The 24,079-nt window shown below is 38.4% G+C and overlaps 1 protein-coding gene across 4 annotated transcripts in view; it reads right to left on the bottom strand.

Moving 5' to 3' along the window:
• Positions 1–24,079, bottom strand: part of ATP8A1 (ATPase phospholipid transporting 8A1) — a 226,004-nt gene that overhangs the window by 152,871 nt on the left and 49,054 nt on the right. For 2 of the 4 annotated variants that reach the window (XM_032852612.1, XM_032852624.1), the window contains exons 6-8: positions 12,703–12,743; positions 6,105–6,178; positions 75–144 (exon numbers count right to left, since the gene is read on the bottom strand). In XM_032852612.1, the coding sequence (XP_032708503.1) occupies positions 75–144; positions 6,105–6,178; positions 12,703–12,743 (185 nt within the window). Of the gene's footprint in view, positions 1–74; positions 145–2,686; positions 2,761–6,104; positions 6,179–12,702; positions 12,744–24,079 lie in introns of all 4 variants that reach the window. The other 2 variants (XM_032852621.1, XM_032852627.1) reach the window with 2 other exon arrangements.

The raw sequence follows: 24,079 nt of genomic DNA, 5'->3' as shown, positions 1-24,079 counted from the left end.
CAATAACAGAAATAAAGCTCTTGATTCCATCTAATAAATCAGCAAATAGTACATAAACCTAAATTAGATCTTACCTGCCTAATTTTCAGGTTTGTTTCACCATCCAAGTTGGATGTCTCAATGTAGCACATGGCCTGGGGCTCGCTGTTGTTTAAAATTGAAAAGCAAGAACATTTAGCAGGGGGAAGGAAAACATAATAATAACTTATTTAAATGCCTAGGCTCACTGAAGCCTTTTGTTCTAAACAAAGCTCTAGCTGTCTAGTTTCTTGGTAATTTTCATTCTAACTGCTAAATGCTGGGAGGCAGAACCCATGCATGACCACCCATGGATCAGCTTTTCAACTAGAATGATCAAAAAAGCAATCTCCCGCCAATCAGTACTGATCTTCAAGATAATTGAAATGATTAGATCTGTCATAGGATACTTAAATTGCTCATCCATATAGACACAACACAGACTCCATCTGAAATGTAAAGTAGTTTGTGTCCAGATTTATCTTCAGCTCAAAAATACCAAGCGAGATTTCATGCTTGTAGCCCATGTATAAATTGGTTAAGGAAACTGTTTGATTAGAGAACTCCAGATTGCTGCTTCTGCAAACTTGCATTTACTACCTTTTAAGAAAAGATGAATAGGATCATACAGATCATAATATTTACATTTTAAGGCTACTTTAAAAAAGTGTATGAACAGATTTCACAATGAAAGTAGATGGACACTTCTCTCCCTGTTTCCTTTTTTCTGCTCCTGTTCTATTTCTTAAAGTGATTTCAGAGATTCTCGTTGGAGAAAACACTGAAACTAAAGCCAGCCAACTTGGCCATCTTGGTCCTTGAGCTGAACCTAGAAGATCCCCTTCACGGGCGCCCCCCCCGCCACCCCGGGTGTTTTTGCGAAGTCTGGTGAGCAGTGGCTTGTGGAAGGGGTCTGTGCGTCTCTGGTCTGTCACAGGGTCTATATCCTGGACTGTTTATGTCCCTCTCCATTCCCCTTCAATTTACGTGCCCAGCAATTACAAACAGGAGAATTGGCCATCAACTTGTATAATTGGATCCTCGAGTATCAGGGAAAGTGTTCTGAAGTGGTATCAATCTCATGAACCCTTGGTTTTAAAAGAAACCTAACTAACATCCTGTAAGTAACTATAAATGTCATCTCGGGTGAGCCTATGTCTTCAAAGTTAGAAAGGAAACATTTTGTCAGTTACAAACACCTGGAATCTTCTAATCAACTTTCAATTTGTACATGTGCAAAACAAACTAATTCCAAATTTCAGAAATGGGCATGTAGCTTAGTTTTGTGGTCTGCAGATTTGTGAAAATTGCTGAAACATATGGTCATTGATCAAATATTTTACAGATACATTTTAAAGTAACTTTGCAAGTTCTTCAATTTACTCTATGGACATTTTTTTTCCCTCCTGTAAAGGCTGATACATTTTTCCCAACTGGAAAAGTTATTTCAGTATTTATATTTTCATTCTATCACTTCTTCAACATTTTGCCCTTTATTACTGTCACAATAGTAATTTGACTCTGGTAACTGCTGCTAATTTGTAACTTACTTATATATACATTTGAAACATAAATGGCTTTTGAAATTATAAAACATATCTTCTGATAATATAGAAGCACAATGACAAGCAAATGCTAAGTGAATGATGCAGATTCTGTATTTTGGCAATAAAATGCACTAAAATATTACTGATCAATATATCCAAAGCCATCCTCACATTAAAATGAGAATAGCATTCTATTTTTTTTTTTTTTCCCACAGAACAATTCTTCTGGGACTTTAAATGGCTAGGAAGTTAAAAAGTCAAATGGCTGACTTCTGTCTGAAGTGGGGCAAAAAAAATGCATCCAAATTCAGAACATTGCTTATCCCTTAAGACAGATCTTACTGAAGCAGTTCTTAATAGTGTTATGAAAAAGCAACAAAAGGTTTTAAGGAATCATGCTAGATAATAAATATTTCAGCAAATTATGATGACATCCCAAATGCAAACTACAGTCAGAGAGGCAAAGCAGGCTTTTTGATTAGTAAGTGGAGAAATGAAACAAGATGCGTATCACAATACAGACACCAGTAGACAGCTGGACTTGATCGCAATAACATGCACTCTGTCACTTGTTACAAGTAGGATAAAAATGGATCCCAAAGCATGCAGTACAAAATGTACGACATCCAGCTTTGTGCAGGGGGTCCTCTGTAAACCCTAGATGAGCCCAAATTACAGTCATGATTGCTGAAGGGGTTCCGTAGGACTTACAGAAAATTTCAAATATAAGACAAAATTTCTCAATAGCTTCATTTCATGGAAAGCTTCACACTGTTCAAAACAGTATCCTGGAGAGGTGCTATGTGCAGACTTAGTATTTAGGCACGTTGTTAAATAAGAATATATGTTAATGATGTACAGGAGATTAAAATCTACCTTTACAGTCATGCCTCATAGACTCCTATTGCTAACAATAGGAGCTGACTGGCCCCTCAAGGGACAAACAGCATCCAACACCATATTCATGAAAGGCTTTTAAAATATCAGTGAAACGTCTGTCTCCAACATTTTTGTGTTTTAAAGGAAGCAACATTGAATTCAACCATCTTTGGGTGTAATTGTTGTCTGTTGTAGGGTGAGGATCCACGTACACACATCCTGTACGACTCAGTGGTTCTAACCTTGAGGACAGGCTGATGAGATCTGCTGGGAGATGTTCCCCATTGGTCACTTTCACTATCTCCCCTACTGCCACCTACAGGTCCCAGTTCAAAATAATTAAAACGGAAAAAAAATGAAAAACAGAAAAAAGAAAAACCAAACAAATGGACAAAAGAGACAGAAAGTTTGAAATTATTATAGAAAATAATACATGTTAATAAAAATGTCTAATGCCAATTTTTTCAAAATTTATTTTGATCAGGTCTAAAGGCACAAGAAAACATGACATAGTCAAGGATTACTTGCTTTTAAGCCCAATTTTCAGTTTTTAATGTAGAAACTTTTGATGGTTTTGAAGTTTATTCACAAGACTCTTTTATCAAATAAAAACATAATTATATATAGAGAGCTACTTATTTTATAGATTTTCTTTTCTCCAATTTCTCACTCTCACGCCATCTACTCCTACCAAAGAAGGAAAGAATTATGGGAACCATGTTTTAGGCTTTTGAGAAACCAAGTATACTATACTGGTCCTCCCTACGCCTACCCACACACTAAAAAAAAGTATTAGAAATTTTCTCATTTCAAAACATTTTCAAAGTTAACTGCATTAACTTTAATGCAAAGCTATAAAGATGTGGATCTTAGGATGTTAGAAGGCATAACTGCAGCCTTTTGAGTTGTTCAATAATTAACAAAGTCTTGGTGATACATGGTCTTTGAATGCAGGAAAGCTTTTCCAGAGGGTATGAAACAGACATGTCAGGAACCCATGTGGACCTGAATTAACAGCTTGAGTTACTTTTCTCTGTTTTTATACTTTCTAAACTCATATATGTATTTGTTTGTTAGATATTAAAACCTCAGTTTCTTCATGTCAAAGTGAAAACCAATGAGACACACTAACTTTCAACAATGTTCATGCTTTAATTTCAAATTACCTCAAAGTGGGTGCACTATTAGTAATTAATAACTGAAAAATATTTGGAAATTAAAATATTATAAATTGTTGCTTATGCTCACTGTTAAATGGTGCTCACCTGCGGGTGAGAATCACCATGTCCCTATTCTGATAGCGGCCAGGGTGGCATAATGAGGGTTATCAGATTAGGGATTACGTATCTCAAATTTGACCTACTCATTAGCTACTTAAATGGCCAAAAAATAAGACTTAAGGTCAAGATTCCACTTTCTGTTAAATGACGTCAAAAACTTCTACCTATTTCATAAGGCTAATGTAGGTTCACAAGTGTAATGCAAAACCTTTGAGAAAACAAAACAAAACAAAAAACAAACCTGAAAGCAGGTATTTTGCCACTGAGATAGAAATATGTAACTGTAGAATTCTACAGTTACATATTGAATTCTACTAAATAACTAAATGCAATGAATCAGATACTCTTTTAAAAAATAATGATCTTTGGAGCAAGTTAATCTCTGTGGATGCTCTATTAAGTTAGAGAAAATACTGGGGCACCTGGCCAGCTGAGTCAGTGGAGTGTAAGACTCTTGATCTTGGGGTTGTGAGTTTGAACCCCATGCTAGATGTAGAGATTACTTAAAAATAAAATCTCAAAAAAAAGAAAATAGATACAGTCACCATTTTGATCTATCACATCTATAGCTACACTACAGTATCTATAAGCCATCAGTGAATGTTTTTAATGTTGGGAAATGACTCCTATAACAATGATCTAAACTTTAAGAAATTTGAGCATCGAGCTTTCTGGGAGCTTTCAGGGCTGGATAGGGGCAGCTGAAAAATATTTTTAAAACTTTCAGAATTAAGTAGAAAGTCGTAATCAACTATCTTCATATGCTGAGCATACAAAAAAATAAATATTGTCATGGTTCACATACATGATACTCTCCATGGTAAGTTATGTCTCTATGACACATTTAAACAGGAGAACATCCTTACTTTCTTAAATTGCTGGAGTGCTTCACTATCATTTTGAACTTTGTCAGATGACATTGAGACGGTCACTCATCTACTACATTTACCAGCCTTTTACTTAGTAGCACAAAGGGCACATGGTTCTGTTGGCTAGGCATTCTTAAAATTTAGAAGATTACCAAATTTAAATCCAAAGGAGAGTCAGGAACTATTAGAGCTTGATCATTTACTCCATCTTCCTCATTTTTTTTTTAAGATTTTATTTATTTATTTGACAGACAGAGATCACAAATAAGCAGAGAAGCAGGCAGAGAGAGAGAGAGAGAGAGAGAGAAGAGGCAGGCTCCCTGCCGAGCAGAGAGCCTGATGCGGGGCTCGATCCAGGACCCCGGGATCATGACCTGAGCCGAAGGCAGAGGCTTTAACCCACTGAGCCACCCAGGCGCCCCAATCTTCCTCATTTTTAAAAGATGTAAAATCAAGGCCTGAGAGATTAAATGTTTTGTTCAAAATCATGAAGCCAGGATAAGAAGAACCCTGGTTTTCTGTATCCTCCTGAGCAAAGCTTTCTCTAGTACCTGATGTGAATGACAGTAAGTTGACTGTTAAGCTCATTCTCAACACATGCACGTGTGGACTGGCACCTCAACTTCAGTTTTAGGTAACTCTTATTTGCTCAGTTAAGTTTCACTAACTTGTTACAAATCTAATCACTTTAAATAATGACCTGATTAAACAGATTTTGAAAAAAGGACACTGTCCATATTTATATGTGGATTTTACAAATAAAACTGTCCAAGGAAATGATGATAAACAACCTCTAAGATATTAAAAAAAAAAACATTTTTCTTAATTTATATTAGGACTACTTTTACAGTTTTTAAACCCCAAACCATTTGAAAATCACATTCTTTAAAGGTTAACAGTGCCATATGTTCTGAATACTAATTCATGACTATCTTAAAGATGAATAAAATAGAAATTATCTAAAATTCAGCCATAGACAGAACTTAAAAAAGCAAAATAATTTTTTGTTGTTGTTGTTGGAAGAGTATGGCATTTCAAAGGTATGATGACAAAAAAAAAGAAATCATTCATCCATTTCCTTGTACTAATGCACTATAAAGATCAAGGAAGTTTGGACGGATATATGAATGCATCATGAAGAAATTGATCATGAACAAGGACTGCAAGATAAAATCAATAGAACCCAATCCATATATTATATATGAGAAATGACAGGACATCTTAGGAGTTAGTGGTCCACAGAAAAGGATCTGGACATATCCAGAGAGAGTAGACTCCTAACCGTAATTATAACTTTTGAATTACACAGTATAGTACCTATCACTTATTCTATATGGCAAGCATGAAAGAGTCCGTTAAGTCCAATTGATTTTTTTTAATGTTTCATTCACAATCATGAAAGAGGTTTTAAATTCTTCGTTTATTCCTTATTTCCTTGGAGAAATCACAAGGTCAATGCAGGGTAGAGAAACCATCCTCTACACTGTTTGAGCATCAGTAGGTATCTCTACCTTGATGAGAGAAGTACAGTGTCAGCAGGTATAAACTCTTTGCCTTTTATTATAACTATATCTCCAACATTTACCTGAAAGAAAACTGGGAATCGGTTAATTATCTGCATTGAAAGATTGTTACAAATACACAACCCACTGTACTTAAGCATAGAATACAGTAAAAAATGGTTACTGGCAAACAAGAACCACATGTCTACATAAAATAGCATAAAGTTATTTAGGAGTGAGGCCAAGGATGGGGCAGTCCTTTTAAGTTATGAACAACTGTATTTTTGTTTAATCAACTAGATGACTTCTCTTAATAAATTCATCCATTTCATCCACTTAATCGACATCTCAACTTCTCATAGTCTCTCTCTATGACATAAAAATAAAAAGGAGGAACTTACCTGGTGTTATTTTTACCCTATTTAAGGAAATCTCAATGCAACCAGAAAAACCAACTTTCATACATATGTTTATTATTCCTCATGATGACCTTACGAAATAGGTGTTAGTTATAATTTACAATTTAGGGAGGAAGAAATGAATCTTAGCTTCTGATTTGCCTAAGATCACAGTGACAGGAAGAGCTTACCCTCAAACCTCTGACTGTCTACAAACCCTGATTGTGCATAAGTAAATATAGTAAATGATACTGTATCTTGTTTTTTTAGATTATTTATTTATTTATTTGACAGACAAGTAGGCAGAGAGGCAGGCAGAGAGAGAGAGTAGGAGGTAGGCTTCCCACTGAGCAGAGAGCCCAGTGCAGGGCTTGATCACAGGACCCTGAGATCATGACGTGAGCGGAAGGCAGAGGCTTAACCCACTGAGCCACCCAGGTGCCCTTGTATTTTAAATTAAAAAACGAGACAAAACAAAAACAAAAACAAAAACAAAAACAAAACAGCCTAATCTTTTCCTGGTTTTGCTACCTGGTAGCATTTTTGTGAGCATGGCCTAAAGACAAAGATGCAATAAGGCCAGAAACTTTTTAGAAGTGATTCAAGAGATAGGCTTGTCCCAGAGCTTTTAGCAAACAATATGACTCCAACTAAGGAAGGATTTGACCAGGTTACACTGATAACCACTGGCACTGTATCATGGAAGCGCCCTCTCTCTTAGTAGCGAAATAAACCTACAAATAAGTTTTAATACTTAATCCAAAGAAGAAAAGCCTTTTTAGTTGTTGTTGTTAAAGCCTTTTTTTTTTGTTCTTTCCTTTCTTTTCCCTGAACCCCAAAATAACACTTTACTGGGGGAAGGACAGAACTATGTCCTCAGTGGACATCAAAATAAAAAAACTGTTTCAGAGGCAGCCCACTGTGGTCTGCTCTACATACCTGGGGGAAGAACGCTGGGGAAGGTTGGAGGGGGTCTTCTAGTCTATGGTTCGTATGTTGGTTATTCGGGTAGGGAAGCTCGGATTCCAAAGAGATTTTATTTATTTATTTATTCATTAAAGATTTTATTTATTTATTTGACAGAGAGAGATCACAAGTAGGCAGAGGCAGGCAGAGAGAGAGGGGGAAGCAGGCTCCCTGCTGAGCAGAGAGCCTGACCTGGGGCTCGATCCCAGGGTACTGGGATCATGACCTGCCTGGAAAGCAGAGGCTTTAACCCACTGGGCCACCCAGGTGCCCCTCCAAAGAGATTTTAGCTGCAATGATTTGAAATTGACAAATTTCCAGGGACCCTGGAATCACACATCCCCTCCCTCAAAACAGGGCAAATTGGGAAATTAAAAAACCACCACCACCACCATCCAGCAAGTACAGGGGTAAACTGGACTTTAACGCACTGGGACAGTCCCCTGACAACACCTGGGATCAAGAAGTGTCAGGCCACTGGAGCGTTTAGAGACTGCTGCCCAGGCAACCACTTACACGTTCTTTAATTTCCTCTTGTGTGTTCATGTTTGTTCTCTAAATTAGACTAGATGCTTCATAAAATTGGGATATTTGTCTACATTATAGTGGAAGAGTTTACTGGTTAGATGTAAAAAAAAATCCCAAATTGATCCTGCTGTTTTCCTAACATCTTTATTCATTCTCAAGACAAAAGCAAGGCTTGTAGTCATTAAGCTGAAGACAAAAACAAACCATTAGCACCTTATAAGGTTTAATGTCAGGACTCAGTGGCCTGGCAAAGGCTCACTGAGAGCTGAAGTAGTACTTGCAGGAGTATGAGGAGAACTGGGAACTTACTTGCTCCTCGCTCATGATACCTAGGTTTTAGATCACTTCTCGAACATATCCAAGTCCCTCTCTTTCTTTTTTCTGTTCTGAGCTCCTAATGTGGGTGGCATGCACCTCTTCCCGCCTCGTTTGTGCAGAAGAGTAACAGACAGAAGGGAAAGTGAGATGGCAAAAATTCCTTGACCACATCTTCTCAGTGGAGAAATGACACAACAAAGCAGTGTTAGTCCCCCAAATACTGAATTAAGGAGATATTTAGGGTTTCAGGCTACTTGCCTGGAGCTTTCTCGAATCACCACATGAGCACCTGTAACTGAGGATTATGTAAAAGGATAGACTTCTCAAATGGAATAGACTGACTTAAAATCTTTGTCCAGTTGTAGGCCCCAGCACATTTATTCCTACTAAGGAATTTTTGGTGATGTAAATTCTTAATCTGAAGAAATACATTTCAGGGTGCAAACTTCATGCACTAAAGCAGAGTTTGAAACTTGCATACAGCCCGCCACTCCGTGCCAGGACAATGTGTGGATTCCTCCCAAATTCTCCACCTGCAACTGTCTCCAAAGCCTGGGAATGGTCTCAGTAGCATCTGACCTTGAAGAGCTGGCCCTGGTGGTAAGGGCAATGAAGACAGTAGCTGACTTGTCAAGCTTGGAGAAGCAGTGTCTTATATGGGGCTTTGTAATTGTGATACCTTCTTGGAAAAGCAGACACTGGCAATTTAACCTTATACAACAGAGGGAAGGCTTCGGGGCAAAACCGGAGGGATAAACCCTTCATGTTTGAGAGCTGAAGTAGACCCATCTGTGAATGGCTGGATGTACCTTGTGCAAATCTGAAGGTCCTCTTAGGACCATTAAAACGCGGCCACAGTAGCCACACATGAGAAAAACAAAGAAAGCAAGTCCTGAACTAAAGCCCATTTGCACTATGGTTTATCGTATTACTTTGGCATGAGGATCAGGCTCTTGGTTTTGGTTTATTGATTTTATTTTTAATGGCACAAAATACGACATAAGCTTAAAGAAAAGACTTGCCCCACAATCTGGCTAACCCAACAAGCAAGTCTGCTTTCACGTCTGTCCATTTAGTGTCCAGGAAACCATTTGTACATAGTTGATGTCTTAGTATACATGGCTCTGTTCTTTTCACCTATGATTATATTTTATGACACAGGAACCTTCATATGTCTTGCTAGCTGCTGGTATTTCACTGCTTGGCAGAGATACTCAATGCATATTTATTGAATGAACGGTATAAAATTTTCCCCTGATGCCACAGTATTTGAAATTATAGCCTTAATGTGTCATCAAATATGCCAGAATGTAGAATGTCATCCTTTAAAAAATGCTTTCCCTATTGTTGGATATCCACATAGGCCAACTTTTCATTATTGCAAATAATGTTACAGTAGACATTCTTGTACATGTACAGGTTTTCCCCCTTACATTATGACTATCTTCTTGGGATAAATTTCCAGAATCCTGTTTTTATAGTTCTCAGGATGATGACCTAAACTGCTAATTCACATTAGTATGTGAATGAAATAGTTCATAAAGCAAAAATCCTCAAGTAAAGAATAAATATAGCCAATGAGACATCAATATTGTTTAAATTTGCCACTTTCACTACTAGGTGGAATATTATACTGAGTCTGGCTGCTTATTATATATCTTCTTGCTTACTGCCAACTTTTATTTCCTATGTATATGACAGCAGTTTCAGTCTTTTTTTATACTTGGTACAACTATTTTCCATATGGTACCTACTTATTAGTGGTAGTTTTTATTGTGTATTTGTTTTAAATTTTATATGATCAAATTCCAGAGACCGTGAGATCTTCCTCTTCTCCAAATATTTATTAAAGTTTTTATTCTGTTTGTAGGTTTTTCAAAAACAGTGTTTTAACATTTAACTTAAGCCAGTTGGAATTTATTTTAGCATGGGATGTGAGTTAGATATAAACTGTGTTATTTCCTGAAACTACAAATCTGTGATCCCAACATAATTTATTATATGTGCTGCCAAAGCGAGCACCCCAACATCATTTATTAAATAATTCTTTTATCAATGATTTTCTCTCCTTTATCACATATTAAATGGGTTTTACTTCAGAGCATCCTAGTCCCTTTTCTCTATTTTTGGAGAAAATATTTTTTCATTCTATTTTTACTCTGTTCATCCATGCCTATTTTTGTAATAGATCCACACAATTTTAATAACTTTTGCTCTTCATTTTATTCATCCCTGCACACAGTTCATTTTTCCAAAATAGTCTATTTTCTCAACTGTTTATTTTTAAAATTAAGATAAATAATTTAGTCAACTCTTGAGGAAAAAATAATAATTTCTCTGGGATTATATCACTACTTTGGAACAATTGATATTTTTAGTTTTTCTGGGAGTAGGGCATATTTGCCCACTTATGTGAATCTTAAATACCCAAAGTTTTGATGTTTTTTTTACAAAGGTCATGTACGTATTTTAAATTTATTTCTAAGCATCACCATGCAATGAGGAATGAGATCTCTCACTTGTATTTTTCTAACTTGATATTGCCTGCAAAGAATGCTATTAATTTTTGAATATTTATCTTGAATTCATCATTGAACCAACTTTTATTATTCTACTTAATTAAGTATCTAATTTCAATTAAGTAATATCAGCTCATTTTGGTTGGGTGACTTTTGGTAGCACTTTAAATTTTTTTCCTCTGCCTCTCAAAGTAGGATGCCCAGGTAAGGTGTGGCATTGATCTTCAAGACCACTGAGAATACTAGCATTATGGGTAATCATGGACTGGTAATAATTTTTGTCTATGAAATGTTGGAAGAGTTACAGTAATCCATTCGGTCTTGAAATAATGAAAAAAAAAAAAGACATTAGAAAAATCAGATGTTCTAACAAGAGAGAAATAGAGAGAGAGAATGAACAAGTAGTAAGGAAGGGCAAAGGCAGAGGGAGAAGCAGACTCCCCGCTGAGCAGAGAGCCAGATGCAGGGCTCGATCCCAGGACCCGGGGATCATGACCTGAGCCAAAGGCAGACGGTTAACTGACTGAGCCACCCAGGCACTCCCTAACAAATTAATTTAAGAGTGAAGTTTTGGATGCTTATCTCCTGACTTTATGACTGCTTATTTTCTGAATAAGCACTCTGGGTAGATGGTAAGAAACTGTTACATCAGTTTTTTAGGATATGTGTTTATGCTAATTACCCAAACAATCCTTGGCAATGAAATACATTTATAATACAATTCACCATACTTGATTATATCCTACCAGTCTTCTAAAAATGTTTAAATCCACAAGTGCCAAAGAAGAGCATAAAGAAAATCTCTTTTGAGACAGTTTTTTGAGCTTTCTCATTTTTTACATTGCTTCTCTGAGAGGAGACTATCGCAGAAATAGGGAAAGCACAATCAAGGTATTTTCTTCCTTGTTACTTTTATGTCAAAGATCAGAGAGAGAGAGAGAGAGTCGTAAGTTTCCAAACATACAGAAAGGGAGATGTCAATCTCTATTTTGGCCATTGATTTAAAATCAATAAAAATGCAATTAACTGAGAGGGAATCCTATTCCTGCAGGGATACAAGGTAACTATGAACATCACAAGGCAGTATTAAGGGCATAGCCTTTAACCTGCTAGGAAATACTGGAGGGCAAGTATGCTGTCTCTATCACACCTCCACTGTGCTGTGCCCAGCAATCTCAGAAAACAAAATCCCTCAGGGAGAGTGGACTTGCCTCCAAAAGTCTCACCAAGTTACAAATACTCGCTTGTGAATGACCAGAGCAAAGGGTCTTCCAGGACTTAAGGAGAACTAGTAACAGTGGCTTACCTTTTGAAACTGAGGTCTGAAAAGCACCTAGATAATAACACTTATAAAATTATGACTCAGCTCACTAACCATGGCACACATCCTGTGAGCATATTAACCTCTTGATATTATGAAACCGATTTCCAGCTCATTAGAAAATGATGTTTACTTAGTAAGCTTCTTTTAAAAAAAGGAATTATGAAGGTGTAGTCATAATACATGAATTTGAAATCAAATTTGCAAATGAAATTTCAGAACTCTGATTTTTTTTTTAAACTTGGACAGCAGATGATTAAAGCAAAAAGTTTCAACACAAAAAAATTCATGGTTAAATGAAATCTACAAAAACAGTACTCAAAATTATCCTATGAAAAACAGAGGGTTCCAAATATTACTTTTTAAGTCTTTCTAGTAAATTGCAGAATTACTAAATGGAAGTGACTAATTGGAAGTCTCCATGTATGTTTACAATATTAATTACTAAAGAGCTTTCATATTAGAATTCTTGACATTTGTTTATATTATATACAAAAATCCCATCAGAGTACACATCTATGCAATTCTTCTAGAACAAAATAAAAATCAATGCATACCTTTTCCCAGTGCACAATTTCCCAAGCACCATTTCTCAAAACTGGAAAGAGAAAAGGTGACATTTTTAACAACATTTTTACTACTTCCCAAAAGCCTGCCTCTGAGGAAATGATCATTTTAAATGGATAGCCTCAAAAAAATTAACTAGCAGCAATTTTTACAGGTTTAAAAATTATTTATGACAGCAAAGATGTATAAAATTATACAAAGAATTAGAAAAACAAATGCACATCTTAGATTCCACAATGGAACTTCACTAATAGAGGGTATAATCTCATTGGTGCTACCAGGGCTTTCTTCAGTACATAGAATTACAGGCCACAGCTGGAGGAGAGAGCCACAAAAATGATGTGAAAAGGGAGTGACAAGCTTAAAAACTATTTCAGAAGTCGTAACAGTAGCAATTTTTTTTTTAAAGGATTTACAAGCACAAGAGAAATAGATTTCAAATTGGTTAGCAAGAATTTAACACATAAACAGATAAGGAATCTGCATCTATCTTTAGAATAATGTAAAATTGCAGAAGTTTTCATATTTGGTTTATGGAGAAGAAATGAAAGAAGAGAATACTATTAAATTAGGATAGAGGGTTCTTTTATTAGTGTTTTATTATTGTGTCACAGCAGTCAAATTTTTCAGTACACCTTTCTTCCTTCCCTACTAGGTGTCTGTGGCACAATATTAACTATACCAATAGACACTAAAAGATAAAATTAAAAAAAAAAAAACCCACAAGGTAGAAAGCACAGCACTTAGTACTTAAGAAAAGGAATAAGTCAAGGTTGGTCTACAAATTATCCTGATGTAAATTTCCTGAAGACAAAGCTAGGAGTTGCTCTGTTTAATACTACATCCCCTGGAAACACCATGGTCCCTGGCACAAAGTAGTACTCAGAGTACTACTTTGTGCACAAAGTAGTACTCTGTACACAAAGTAGTACTCAGAGTACTACTTTGTACACAAAGTAGTAGTACAGTAAATATTTGCAGGATGAATAATTTATAGGTATAAAACATTAGATTCAGTTTCTTTTGATATTAGAAAAGTTGAAGCTTGAGCCCTCTGAAGTAAATCATGATGATAATTATCTCCAAATGTTAAATAGCAAATCTAACATTAATGACATACCCACCGGTCTTGTGGTCAGTATTATAAATTACTTTAATGTAAATGCAATCTCTTTGTGTTTCAAACTTCGTGAGCACAGGGCTCTGTCTTATTCATCTTCTCACAGAAACTCAGTATCAAAACTCCTAGCACAGAAGACACTCCAATGCTCATTAACCAAATTAATAAGTGCAACAAGGAATATCCTACAGTGTGTTTTGGTGAATAAATTTTATTAAGTTAAAAAATAATAATAATTCCAAGTTGAAGTGCTAACACTAAACTATTTCCAATACAGTATCTATACCCATAACTTTTACTTTAAAGTTTACAATGTTTACAGTATCATACAGTTATGGGTCAAGGATTGGAACCACAGACATCTAAAAGTGACCAGTATATTCTAATACACAAAACTCAAATCCCTACAGCATTTACCAGACTGATCCCAGGAATAAACCTGCTCCTTGATGTTGTTCCCTGAGCATGAGAAGGTCAGGGCATGAGAAAAAGAGTAAAAGAGCCTTGGGGTTTAGATGTCGCTTGCCGCTGCTTAGCAGTGGCTTCCTCAAAATTAGTTGTGTTAAAGAATAAAGAATAAATGAAAGCACTCTGCCCTTTAACGGCTTACCCCAGTAGCTACAGTATAGTCAGTACTCAACAAAGACAGCTAGCCAAATGCTGCTCTGTTCGACCCTAACCAAGATGCGCGGACACTGTCAATAATGGTCCTAAACTTTGCAGCATTTTATTTTTATTTTTTAGGAAAATCTAATTAGTTCATTTTGGGGTAATTTTTTTTTTATTATTTATTTATTTAATTTCCCTATTTGCCCTCTTATTTTTTTATTTTTTAAAGATTTTACTTATTTATTTGACAGACAGAGATCACAAGTAGGCAGAGAGGCAGGCAGAGAGAGAGGGGGAAGAAGGCTCCCTGCTTGAGCAGAGAACCTGATGTGGGGCCGATCCCAGGACCCTGGGATCATGACCCAAGCCGAAGGGAGAGGCTTTAACCCACTGAGCCACCCAGGTGCCCCTGCCCTTTTATTTTTATTTTTTCAGGGTTCCAAGATTCATTGTTTATGCACCACAACCAGTGCTCCATGCAATATGTGCCCTCCTTAGTACCCACCACCAGGCTCACCCCACCCCCCACCTCCCTCCCATCTAGAACCTTCAGTTTGTTTATCAGAGCCCACAGTCTTTCATGCTTTGTCTCCTCCTCCGATTTCCCCCAATTCACTTTTCCTTTCTTTCTAATGTTGTTCATGTTATTCCTTTTGCTCCATAAGTAAGCGAAACTATATGAAAATTGACTCTCTCTGCTTGACTTATTTCACTCAGCATAATCTCTTCCAGTCCCGTCCATGTTGATACAAAAGTTGGGTATTCATCCTTTCTGATGGAGGTGTAATACTCCATGGTGTATATCGACCACATCTTCCTTATCCATTCATCCGTTGAAGGGCATCTTGGCTCTTTTCCACAGTTTGGCGATTGTGGCCGTTGCTGCTATGAACATTGGGATAGAGATGGCCCTTCTTTTCACTACATCTGTATCTTTGGGGTAAATACCCAGTAGGACCTTGCAGCACTATAAATTAGAAAAATTTAAACAGTAGGTAGAGCCCTTCACTGCCATTTATTTTTTTCTGATTCTATCTCATATTAGTACACACCCCCAACTGAAATACTTAAGTTTTTGAAAACTCATTGTCCAATATTTCTACAACTGAGATGTGGCATGAAAACAAAGACATCAACTTATCTGGAAAGCTCAGAAGGTCCGTCAATTCCCACCCGTGCCTGGACCAGAGGGGTGGCTGCCTCTTTCCAGGGGGCTCACCATTCTATCACTGCGTTCATGGCTTCCTGTGGCTTCATTTCCGGTCTGCTTCCCTTATTTAGGGTAACTGTCTAGCTCACGCTTACGAGGTTTTCTTTTGTTGACTGAGGTATAACAAAATGTACAGTTCTTAAGTCTTGAAAACTGTAAACACTTGTGAATCCACCACTCACAATGAGATATAAAACTCCGGAAAGACCCCTTATGCTCCTTTAAAATCCATCCCTCCATCTTCAGAGGCAAATATAAATTAGTCACCATAGATTAGTCGTGCATTTCATATACATTGACTCATACAATATGCATCTGAGATTCTGTTTGTATGTAAGTGATGAATCACTAAATTCTACATCTGAGACTAATATACCGAATGTTAACTGGAATTTAAATAAAAATTTGAGGAAAAAAATACATGTATTTCTCAAAGTGAAAAAAAAAAAAGACTTGACTTTTCCCAATTACATTAACATAGTGCTATAGTAAATAGATTTCTAGACTCTGTATTTATTTTACTGATCAATTTGCATATCTTCACATCAATATACCCCATCTTGATTATTCTAACTTTATGGTAAGTTTTGAAACTAGGTAAGTCGTCCACTTTGTTCTTTTTATTTTTATTTATTTTTTATTTTTTTAAGATTTTATTTATTCATGTGACAGAGATCACAAGTAGGCAGAGAGGCAGGCACAGAGAGAGAGGGAGGAAGCAGGCTCCCCGCGAAGCAGAGAGCCCGATGCGGTGTTCGATCCCAAGACCCCGGATCATGACCTGAGCTGAAGGCAGATGCTTTAACCCACTGAGCCACCCAGGTGCCCCTCACTTTGTTCTTTTTAAATACTGTTTGGCTACTCTAAGTTCTTTGCATTTCCATATAAATTTTAGAGTCAAATCGTTAATTTTGGGGATTTGAGGATTCCTGGGATTTTGATTTTGAGTGAGTCTTTCAACTCAGGGACAAACTGTATCACTGCATTTATTTACATCTCCATTAACTTCTCTCAGATATGTTTTGCAGTTTACAGTGTATAGGTCTTTCATTAGATTTACTTATTGATATTTGGTAAACTTTTCTTATACTGTAAATGGCATTTTTACTCCATTCTGTACTGGCCATTGGTAATATACAGAAATGAATTAAACTTTCATACAATGACCCTGTCATCTTATAAATTTGTTGAATTCATGTATTAGTTTGGGTAGGGTTTTCTTGTTTTTATAGCAATATACTTTCTAAGAAACTTAACTTCCTTTCGCTAATGATGCTGTATTGTGATCTGGGGTGGCTTTATTATGGTCATATGCCTCATTGTTCATCTCTTTGCTTTTTAAACTCTTCTGCAAAAAATTTTTTTTTTTTAATCAGGAATAATTTTTTAAAGATTTTATTTATTTGTGAGAGAGAGCGCATACAGGAGCAGGGGGAGGGACAGAGAGAGAGAGAAGCAGACTCCTCACTGAGCAGGGAGCCCTACGTGGGGCTCGATCCCAGGACCCTGGGACCATGACCTGAGCCAAAGGCAGACGGTTAATGGACTGAGCCACCCAGGCGCCCCAGAAAATCAGGAATAATTTTTACTACTAAAAATTTCCTGTTGATTTCCTGCCCTAAGCATCTCAAATTCTGCCAAATTGTATCTTCTCCACCACCACCATCACCAACACTCCTACTTCAAGCAACCATTGTGTCCCAGCGGGCTTGACCATTAGTTTCCCACATTTACTCTTGATCTTTTTCAAGTTGAGTTTCTACAGTATAGCTCCAGTGACTCCACATAATGATTTTACATATAACGTACAACTATGGATTACAGTGTATCAGTCCACACATCCTTACATATATTCCTATACAAGGTTAGGTCACTCCTTGATCAAAACTCTTCAAATGTCTCCTCCTGGCTCATGAAGTAAGTCAAAACACCTAGAAAACCTTTGATTAGCAGCTTCTGCTATTACCTCCTGCCTCTTCCCCTAAATCCTACCCATACCTCTGTGTAAAAGCAACATGCTCTTTCCTGTCTCAAAACTGCATTTTTCCATGACTGGAACACTCTTTCCTTCCATCCTCATCTAAGTAACTCCTACCTAAACTCTAGATCTTCAGCTTTCAGGGGACATATTGTGAGGCCCACTCCTTTCCCACTACCTTCAAGTCTAAATAAGCTTATTGCACTTTTTCCTTCAGAGCACCTGAGGCAGTTTTACTATATACTATACAGTCTGGGGCAGGAGATAGCCCTTACATAAAGGGCAATGTAAGGGCTATCTCCTGCCCCAGACTGTAAGATCTCTGACAATGGGAACATTCTCTATTCTATTCACTGCTCAACTCCCAGTGTAACAACACAGTGATGCAAAGGTGCTCAGTGAGTCCTTGCTGGATGGAAAACTGGATCCACTGGTGTATTTGGGAGATCATATGAAACCACAAGAATAGTTACACAGACTTACTAAAGATATAACTCTGCCTCCCAGTAGGTCCTATGTTAAGAATACATGCTCACAGTGTTTTTTAAAAAAATAGCTATTTAGAAAAACATGTTGGCAATTCCTCAAAAAGTTAAGCACTGAGCTACCATGACCCAGAAAATCCACACCTAAGTATATATCTGAGAGAACTAAAAACATATGTTCACATGAGAACTTGTACACAAATGTTTATTGTAGCATTATTCACAATAGCCAAAAAGTAGAAACCACCCAAATGTCCATCAATTCATGAATGGTTAAATAAAATGGGGTATATCCAAATGATGGAATATTATTCAGTCATAAAAAAGAATGAAATGCTGATAGATGCTACATCATGAATGAATCCTTGGGTATGTTAAGTGAAAAGAACCGGACAAAAAAGGCCACACATTATGTGATCCCATTTGTATAAAATATCCAGAATAGACATCCATAGATATAGAATATAGATTAATGGATGTCAGGAGTTCGTGGAAGAGGGGTGTGGGGATTGAATGCTTACATATACGTGTCTCTCTGGGTTGATGAAAATATTCTGCAATCAGCAGTGATGGGTCTATAACTTTGTGACTACACGAAAAAACATTGAAATATATCCTTGAAAATAATGAATTTATGGCATGTGAATTATAACTCAATAAAAAGTGTACCTAAAAAGATGCCAATGAACTACTTAAACATTTGCTTAAAACAGACTCAGTTTTGTAAGTTCCTAAAATGGTTCCAGTGGGAGCCGTTGGAAATGTTTATGTAACCATCAGATGCACTAACATGAGTGTCCTATGATGTCAGTTCCAGTCCACTGCTTCTAGATCTGTAATCCCAACCAGCCCTCCCAGGGCACCTGGGTGGCTCAGTCAGTTAAACTCTGGCCTCTTGTTCTCAGTTCAGGTCACATTCTTGGGGTCCTGGGATCAAGCCTCCTACCTCATGGTCTCTGCGCTCAGCGGGGAGTCTGCTTGAAGATTCTCTCTCTGTCCCTAATTGATGCTCTCTCTCTAACATAAATAAATCAATTTTAAAAAAAGAAATTAATGAACTAGCCCTCTTTGAAATGCTGCCACTTTGCAGATGTTTGTTAGTTCACATCTAAAAATAGCCCGAACCACTCTACTGGGTCCCCCTGAACAGGACGGAGGTGTTCTAACAGGCTTGCCAAACTGCACAGCCCATGCCAGGGAGTCCCTGCTCACTAACAAAGGTGGAAACCTGGGATACCTTCCGCAGTACCATGGAAAACAATCCTTCAGATCTGCCTCATGTCTCCATTTTCCCTCCCTGCTGCTCCTTTCCCCTCAACATTGCTCCCATCACTTTTTTTGAAGATTTTATTGACTATCTGAGAGAGAAAGAGAGAGAGCACGTACAGGTAGGCAGAGCAGCAGGCAGAGGGAGGGGCACAGGGAGCCCGATGCGCGTCTTGATCCCAGGATGCTTACCCAACTGAACCACGCAGGTACCACCACCACTTCTTCCTGTGCATTTGAACCTACCTACCTCCTTCCCCTAACCGACTTTTCTGTGCTTCCCTCTCTCTCAGTACACCTGCCCTCCTGTATCACCTCTAGGGGTAGAGGCTCTCTGCTTCTACCCAAACGTTTCCTGAAAATTCACTTTTGAAGAGATACAAAGGAAATGTGGCTTGCTGAAAAATTTACATGACAAAGAAACTTTTATTTATTTTTTTAAAAGATTTTATATATTTATTTGAGAGAGAGGGGGACAGACAGTGACGGCGAGAGAGAGCACAAGCAGGGAGGAGAGAGAAGAGGCTTCCACTGTACAGGGAGCCCAACACAGGGCTTGATCCCAGGACTCTGAGATTATGACCTGAGCTGAAGGCAGACGCTTAACCGACTGACCCAGGCACCTCTCATTCTACTTTCTTAACGTGAGGAATACTAACTGGCGCATCCTCACAAACCTTTCTCTAGACAAACATGAACATAGGGACTTTTGTTTTCTTTCCTCTACAATTTTACTCCTCTACAGCTTGGTTTTCCACTTAACATGTCATAGATGTTCTCATGACGTAGCAGGGATGACCCATTTTTGAAAAAAAACCCACTATAGGGACCGTCCATTACAATGAGTCAGATAACTGAACAGTTTCATAAAATTCTATAGGACATACCCACAAAAAGTGTCATCAAAACAGAGGACATGATCCAGCAGAAAACGGATAGCATGGTGGTCCGAGAAACTTCCAGGCACAGTTCCCTGGGACATACATGTTCCCTGGGACATCTCATCACATTTACCTCGGACAGGTATTTCGAATCTCTAAGATATGTTCGATAAATCTCAATTTCAAGGAAGCCTGGGGAAAAGTTTCCAAGGGGGCATTTATAGCCCCAGTTAGCCAAGGCAGACTATGGAACAGTTTATACCAAGTGAGCCATCAATCAATACAAATACACAACCCTTATCTAAGCAGAGAAGCTGGTCTTGGGTGCCACCAGGGAGAGTTTCAAACCCTAGACAGCACATTACAAATCACCAGCTGGTCTATCTTGTTCCGCTCTTGGCCCTGGGAAATCCCTGAGATAAGCACACAGCTATTCCAGTCCAGCTGTGAAAGAACTGTTTTACACAAAAGCTGTATCAGAACGTATTTGACTATCTTCCGATTAATGGGAATTCTGACTTCCATTTTTTTTCCTACCACCTCAAACAACACTGAAATATATTTCTATGGCTGTATTCTATAGGACATGATCCTTAAAGGGGCGTTGCTGGCTCTAGAGCATTTGTGTTTGAACTTTTAACAGATATGACTGGATTACTTCCCTAAGAATCATCTGCAGTCCATGCTCTCACTAGCCATGTATGAAGTTCCACTGACTATAAGCCCAGATGAGCACACATTGTTATCAGTCACCTCACTTGACTTTCGTCCATCGGATGGGTACTGATTTACTCTGAAGGTTACAGTGGCCTGGACTGATCAAAGTATAAAGTACCTTTATGTCTCTACTCTGAGTTAGAATCCTAACCAAGTACAGTAACATTTCTTTGAATGTACCAGACTCTCGCAGCTCAGCTGGTAGTCTAGGGACCCCAGCCAGCATTAGCATCACCTGGAGACTCATAAGAACTAAGAAAAGGTTTTTAACCTCCCCTTCCTTTTTTTCTTTTGTTCTTGAAATATAAAACTAGAACCCAGCAATAAAGACTAGAAGCGTGTAACTTCTTCAGACTGGAGGCCAAACCCATCTTAGGACACAGGGAATAACAGAGAATTCTGGTGAAGTTAAAAACCAGCTCACAACATAAAAAAGGTTTCTGTGTACAAAATCAAGGCTTGAATAGTGGCCAAGGATAAAAGTCAATCACATAATTCACCGTTGTCTTTACTTCGGAAGTAGTTCCTAAACCTCCAACCACAGAACAATTAAAATAAGCCATATCACATGTATTATGCTGGTGACTGAAATAGCAACACAGTTATTTTTAATCCCTGACCTCCTCTGACCCAGCTCCAACCAGCTTAAGAGGAAGCCAGAAATTATGCCACATCCTTTTCGGAGCTTTTAGCTTTCTTGGGCCAAAGGTACACTTACTTTACACCTCTAGAGTCTCAGAGTTCAAGAGGTGTGCTGTGGAGATGACTGGTGATGCCTGCTTTGGCAGAATTAGGAGAATGGCCTGTCTGTCCTATGGTGCTTGAACAGCTCTTTCTTTTAAATGCGAAAAACTCCTCTTCTGTGGTTCCAGCCAAAAACACCTGCTATGGTTGTCACCCAGCTAATTAGTCTGGCAGTATGCAGAGAAGAACTCAGACTTTAAACAAATACCTCAAATGTCACCTGATTTTACTTAGCAGGATACTACTGAACAGCTTTGTTGTAATGGGTTTCTTTTTTTTTTTACTAGATTTTTTTTTTTTAAGATTTTATTTATTATTTGACAGAGATCACAAGTAGGCAGAGAGGCAGAGAGAGAGAGGAGGAAGCAGGCTCCCCGCTGAGCAGAGAGCCTGATGCGGGGCTCGATCCCAGGACCCCGGGATCATGACCCGAGCCGAAGGCAGAGGCTTTAACCCGCTGAGCCACCCAGGTGCCCCTAATGGGTTTCTTTTTGAAATGAAAACATTCTGTTAGAGTCCCTTGGGAGTTCCCTAATCAAAGGCCCTGGAGAAACCGGCAGTCTCTCAGGACGAAATCAAACATCGCACAGGTACAAATGCTCACTTCGAGTCTAATACCAGCTTCTCAGAGAGAAGCTGTCATCCCTACAAACTAAACAGTCCACCCCTGAGGCTATTCCTGAAAGAATCACTGGGCTGCCATTCCTGGGCAAGCATGCCTCTTCTTCAAGTGGGTAACAAGAGGCAAGTTCTCCAGAAGGATGATGGGCACTCCCGATGTCACGGAGGACAGAGAAACCACAGCAAGGGTGGTACACTCCAGTTCCTACCTGGCTGTAAGCATTGAAGGGGAGCTGTAGTGCACTGAGAAGGGCAGGGCACAGCTGAGACCCTGGCTTTGAACTTGGCAAGGAAAGAAAGCCAGAATACCCATATTAAAGCATCAGTTCATTCACTATGTAGACCCTGGCATTCTAAAGACAATTGTAAGGCAGAAACCTCTTTGTGGCAAGCATTAAGGTTACACAAAACTCTTTTCCATGAATTTGCATATACAAGTCAAGTTAAATAACCATCTGCTTAGAGTCTACCAGCAAAAAAGGATGGAACTTTCTGAATACTGCTCTCGTCTATATTCTATATACGGCTTTTCAATTAGATGATACTATTTCTATCACCAAATTTATGAGACTTAACAATGCACCAGCCTCACTAGCAGCATCAGCATCACTGAGAGTTTCTTAGGAATGAACTTCTAGCAGGGTGCCTGGGTGGCATGGTCAGTTAAGCATCTATCTTTGGCTCAGGTCATGATCCCAGGGTCCTGGGATCGAGCCCTATGTCTGGCTCCCCACTCAGCGGGGAGTCTGCTTTTCTGTCTCCCTGTGCTGCTGCTCCTGTATTCCCCTTGCTCTCGCTCAAATAAATAAATAAAATAAAAAAAAAATGAATGAAATCCTGGGATCCTAGGGAGGCCTATAGAAACTCTACAGGTGCATCCAGAAAGCTGTTTTTGAACAAGTGACTCATAAAAACAAAATATGGGTGAGATGACATGATCAGGGCAAAAGAGTCAGCAATCTCCTTTTCTCAAAACATTTTTCCTCAATCCTGCTCCCAGAGTCATGAATCATTTGCTTTTTTTTTTTTTTTATCACTTAATCAAACAATTCCTTGAAAGAAAGATCTCCCTGCATTGCATCAGCAGTCAATAATTCCACCATTCTCGCAACTGGGCTTTGGTTCTTACAGTTTTGCTGGGGCTCCACAGCTTAGAGCTGGAGCTCCTGTGAAGAATCGTGACTTCTTAAATGCTGGACGCAGTGGGTGTCCCCATCTAATTTGCCAGCATTTGGTACTTGACAAGATTCTCTCGCCTTTGCCGAGTTCTAGTTGGATCTGTCTGCTGTGGGTTTTTCTTCGCCTTCCCATCATCACCGCCCTAGCCCCCTTCTCTGGTTAATCAAAAGTCAATCTCTCTGCTCCTCACAACTCTCCCTCTCCACGCAGCTGTCAAATTCTTCTTCCAAAAGTACAACTAGTAACGTAGCCATACTCTCCATTAATTCCTTCCAACATCTCTACCCTGGTTTTCAAAAGCATCCAAAAAAGGACCCTAACTTGCCTTCCCACCCCTGCCTCCAGTGCTCTGTGACAGGTATCTTATGTTCTGGCCAAAATAGACTATTTGCTATTCCCAGGATACATCTCTGCCTTTCCACCTCCTCCTGAATCACCCACTGCTACCATCCCAATAGCTCTGTTTACTGAAAAGCCCACTCATCCTTCACAAACCTCGAAAATGACATTTTGGAATTCCTGCCGCTCTCATTTGGCCCCTTCTAGTTGTTCTAGCA

Source organism: Lontra canadensis, unplaced genomic scaffold (genome assembly GCF_010015895.1).
Source record: "Lontra canadensis isolate GAN:19392208 unplaced genomic scaffold, GSC_riverotter_1.0 scaffold1, whole genome shotgun sequence".
Lineage (NCBI taxonomy): Eukaryota > Metazoa > Chordata > Mammalia > Carnivora > Mustelidae > Lontra > Lontra canadensis.
This window is presented reverse-complemented; position numbering and strand designations above follow the sequence as displayed.